Raw genomic sequence first — 3,805 nt, forward strand, 5'->3', positions numbered from 1 at the left:
ACAAATTATAACCACAATTTGAAAAAATAAAATACATTAATTGTTGAATTTAGAATACTTTAAAAATAAAAAAAATAAAATTTTAAAATAATGTTTGAACCAACAGTTCAAATTGGATCCGAAATTGTGAAACAATGATTCAAAATAAAAACCAAATCGCGATTATATATACTTATATGTGAGAGTCAATATAAATGCGAAAAAAACATACACTATTTGCAAATATTATAATTCTAATTTTAAGCTATTGCTAGTAGTTGTTTCGATTTGAACCTCTGGTTCACGGTTCAGAATCTATTTTTTTCCACTTCACAATTTTAATAAACGGAAACCCAAATATTGGGTTATGTTATGAATCATAACCGAATTTTTTTTTATTTGATTGCTATAGTGTTCGGTTCAGTTCGAACCGAACCGTGGCCATCCTACGTATAAACAATAATTTGTTGAACAAGAGAAATAAATAAAATATGTATTTTAAGGGTAAAAATGTCTATTTAATATTATCAGGGGGAAAAACCGCCACTTTTATAATAATTGAGGGGGCAAATGTGGATGCATGAATAACTCAGGGGGAAAAAGTGCTATAAGCATATAACATAGGGGGAAAAAGTGCCATTTTCCCTAATATTAATTACAAGAAAGTAATATTTAGCGAACTTGAAAACTGAAACAATTTTAAAATTTCAGCTACATGCCTACATTCCAATGGCAAAAATGAGTTTGCTGTCTCCAGTTAATTAATACAAAATGATAAGAATAAAAAATAACTAAAATATCCTTCAATAATTTAGAAATTCATTGCGGACCCAACCTGATCGAACAAAAGAATAAATATGCTAAATAAATTTATTAGCACTTTAGACTGAAGCAGTTGAGTTCAGTCAATGCACTCTAAACACCACCCAAAAAATCACAAGTATAGCTTAAAACCTGTGGTTGCAATTTACATATACACATAACATGCAGGCCAAGAAAAAAAAAAAAAAAAAACATCACTATGCATTCTTTTTATGACTGCAAAACACAAAAAGAATAATGCCTAAAACAAAATTAGATACCAACATAAAGTGTTCAGCGAGCTCGGTCCACCACGTAAATGGAGCAGACCATCTGATGCAATGGAAACCCTATATCTGGCTGCATTAATAGCAGGCAAGATTGCCAGGAGACTGATGCGTCAAAAAGTCCTTTGCTTCTTATCTATCACTCACTCTCAATGTTTTAGAGTGGAGGATGGTCGGGACTTGTTAATCTTCTCGTCCTGCGAGGATGAAGGCTGCAATGTGGAAGATGAGATGGCAGCATGGTACGAAGATGATGCAAGTTGTGCGAGTGCTGGAACAGCACCACCTGCAGGCAGGTTTATTACCAATGTATATCAAGTCAGATAGGGAACATTGAAGTGGACAGTGGAAACGTAAAGACTAGTGCTTGGGCTTCAAATTTGATGATACAAGAAAATGCAACTGTGGATCAGTTTTGTGGTCCTCAAAACGAAATCTCAGCAATCCCGGGGGAAGGGTACTTAAGTTCTGCAGTGTTTGAGGAAAAAATATACAGCAGAGTCCAAAGGAGGCTTTAACTTCGAAGCTAGTGTCAATGAAAATGGACTTTTTAACATAAACCCCTCATTTTATTTATTTACTTTTGCCTTTTACTTAAGGTACCCATCCCCACCCAACAAATCCATGTGACCGAGGGATTTGATTGAATAGGAAAAACGTTAACTCAATGTAAGATGTTTAGGAAACGTAAACAAGCCAACTACTAACACGCACAATTGTGGAAAAAAGCAACTTATTACCTGCCAATCCTGCACATGCCGATGAGAAAACAATAACAGGTGGAGCCTGCAACCACGAAATGATGCATCAAAAGAATTCTTCAAATGTACCAAAAAATCGCAGGGAAGCAAAGATCAAAAACTTTAAATTATACTAGAACAGAAAGTTAAAAATCACAGTAATTGAGGGTTACAGATATTATCAGTCCCAGAAGATAAAGGTAATGGTGGGCAAGAAATGACAGCACCTCCTTAAAGAAGAAGAAGAAGAAGAAGAAACTCTGGATATGTCAAGTTTACCCAGAGGTGAAAAAAATAACAGGCAGACTGAAAAAGTTTACCCCAACAAGGAAATGTAACCACATGGGGCCTTTAATCCATCTTCGAACAATAGGCATCACTGGAAGGTCATAAAAAGATGAGATAAAAACATTAAAAATCAGTGTAAAATTCATAATCCTTATTAGTAGAGAATAGAAATCAAAATCCTTCAAGTAGAACACAGAAGATGCGTGATATTCAAATAGATATTCTTAGATAAAGAGATATGGTGCAAAAGAAATTCGTAATAAGAGCATCATTACCATGGTTGAAGCCATAAAACGCACTTGTTGTGCCGCCAACAGCAGTACCAATCTAGCCCATCCCATTACAATAAAATCATCACATAAATGAAAAGAAAAAAAAAAACAATTAATCAAATAAGAGATATAAACTAGAGCTGTATACACGCATGTATATAATGGTAAATTATTACCATAGAAAAGCTGTCTCTGATCAAAGGTGGAACAGTCCACTCACTAGTCTCCTGACACAATTATCAGGATACTACATCATAATTTCATGAAAAATTTATGCTGAAAAAGGAAAAAATGAAGAGAAAATTTGCAAGAATTTACCATTTCATTGGAAAGAGGACCAGCACAATGGGGACATCTCACGCTACTCTTAGAGCTAGGGTTTGATTGCATTGTCATCTTCTTCTCCATTCACTCATCCACCGGCAAATGCATATGATTCTACAAAAACTGAGAAAATTTCTCAGTAACAATTACCAAGACCGAAAAACCAATTGAAATTTTTTACCTTCGAAACCGACTGTCAGTTCCGGTAGGTTATAGCCGAAAAACCGAAACATTTGTCAAACACACAATGAAAAATTATTTCAAACACACTGTACAAAAATTTACATAAAATATTTCAAACACACTGTACAAAAATTTACACAAAATCTTTGACTGAGGAAGGCTGCTCTCCAAAAAGTGTTTTATCAACTAAAGCATAGAAAATCTGATAAAATGGCAAAGAAGATATGTAGGTGAAAGCTTTCGGCTTTCCAAATCCTTCTAGAAGTAAAACTATAAAATGTTTATAATTGCAGTTTTAACGAGGCTTCAAATAATAAACTAATATATAAGTATATCACCACAAATCTATGAATTACATTAAAAAATTATAATCAATCAATAAACAGTTAACCACAAAACTAGGATCATACTTCTTAACACAAAATCCAACAGTTATGAAGTTATGAATATTATAGCAATTCACAAACAAGGTAACATACTAACATCTAAGTATCTATCATTGAATATTTGAATATTATATAACAATAAGAACGAAAAGCTTCATGGTAGCCGTAGGTCAGAACCCGCAGCTGTCACCACAGGCCGCAACCCTCAGCAGCCACCGCAGGCCGCAGCAACAGCCGCACGTCGTAGCCCGAAGCAGCTGCTGCAAGCCGCAGTCCGCAATAACCACCGCCGGGTAGCGACCTACGTACCTACACTGTCTGGGCGTCTGACTATCTACCAAACTACTCGCTAACTATAATAAGAGTAGAAGACATACCTATCATTAACTCACTGCTGCTGCGTCGCCAATCGCCACTGCTGGTCGCCGCCTGCCGCCCGTCGCCAGTCAAACGCTCGGAGAGTCAGAGTTTCGCCCGTCGTCAATTGAACGCAGTAGAAGTGGAGAACCAATTAAAATTGGGGATTTTGGGGTTTAGGGTTTGAT

General features: G+C 35.8%; 1 protein-coding gene across 3 annotated transcripts; it reads right to left on the reverse strand.

Annotated features, from left to right (window-relative positions):
* Positions 1-825: 825 nt before the first annotated feature.
* Positions 826-3,805, reverse strand: LOC109159702. Of its 3 annotated transcripts, none has more exons than XM_019307798.1 (7): positions 3,638-3,805; positions 2,686-2,805; positions 2,544-2,594; positions 2,371-2,422; positions 2,128-2,186; positions 1,808-1,853; positions 826-1,353 (listed from the first exon to the last, which is right to left on the reverse strand). In XM_019307798.1, exons 2-7 carry the CDS (start codon positions 2,773-2,775, stop codon positions 1,217-1,219), a joined length of 435 nt encoding a protein of 144 aa, XP_019163343.1. In that variant the 5' UTR covers positions 2,776-2,805; positions 3,638-3,805; the 3' UTR covers positions 826-1,216. The 3 variants fall into 3 exon arrangements, with proteins under 3 accessions (XP_019163343.1, XP_019163342.1, XP_019163344.1); XM_019307797.1 differs by having other exon boundaries at positions 2,686-2,814; XM_019307799.1 differs by lacking the exon at positions 826-1,353 and adding an exon at positions 1,376-1,532 and having other exon boundaries at positions 1,744-1,853; positions 2,686-2,814.

Source organism: Ipomoea nil, unplaced genomic scaffold (assembly GCF_001879475.1).
Source record: "Ipomoea nil cultivar Tokyo-kokei standard unplaced genomic scaffold, Asagao_1.1 scaffold2845, whole genome shotgun sequence".
Taxonomy (NCBI): Eukaryota; Viridiplantae; Streptophyta; class Magnoliopsida; order Solanales; family Convolvulaceae; genus Ipomoea; species Ipomoea nil.

Excerpts from the sequence above, each read along its gene's own strand:
- LOC109159702 (XM_019307798.1), bottom strand. The coding sequence starts at position 2,775 with ATGGAGAAGAAGATGACAATGCAATCAAACCCTAGCTCTAAGAGTAGC. Across the intron at positions 1,854-2,127 it reads GGTTACATTTCCTTGTTGGG|GCTCCACCTGTTATTGTTTT; the intron begins GTAAACTTTTTC and ends TCGTGGTTGCAG. Across the intron at positions 1,354-1,807 it reads GGCATGTGCAGGATTGGCAG|GTGGTGCTGTTCCAGCACTC; the intron begins GTAATAAGTTGC and ends ACCTGCCTGCAG.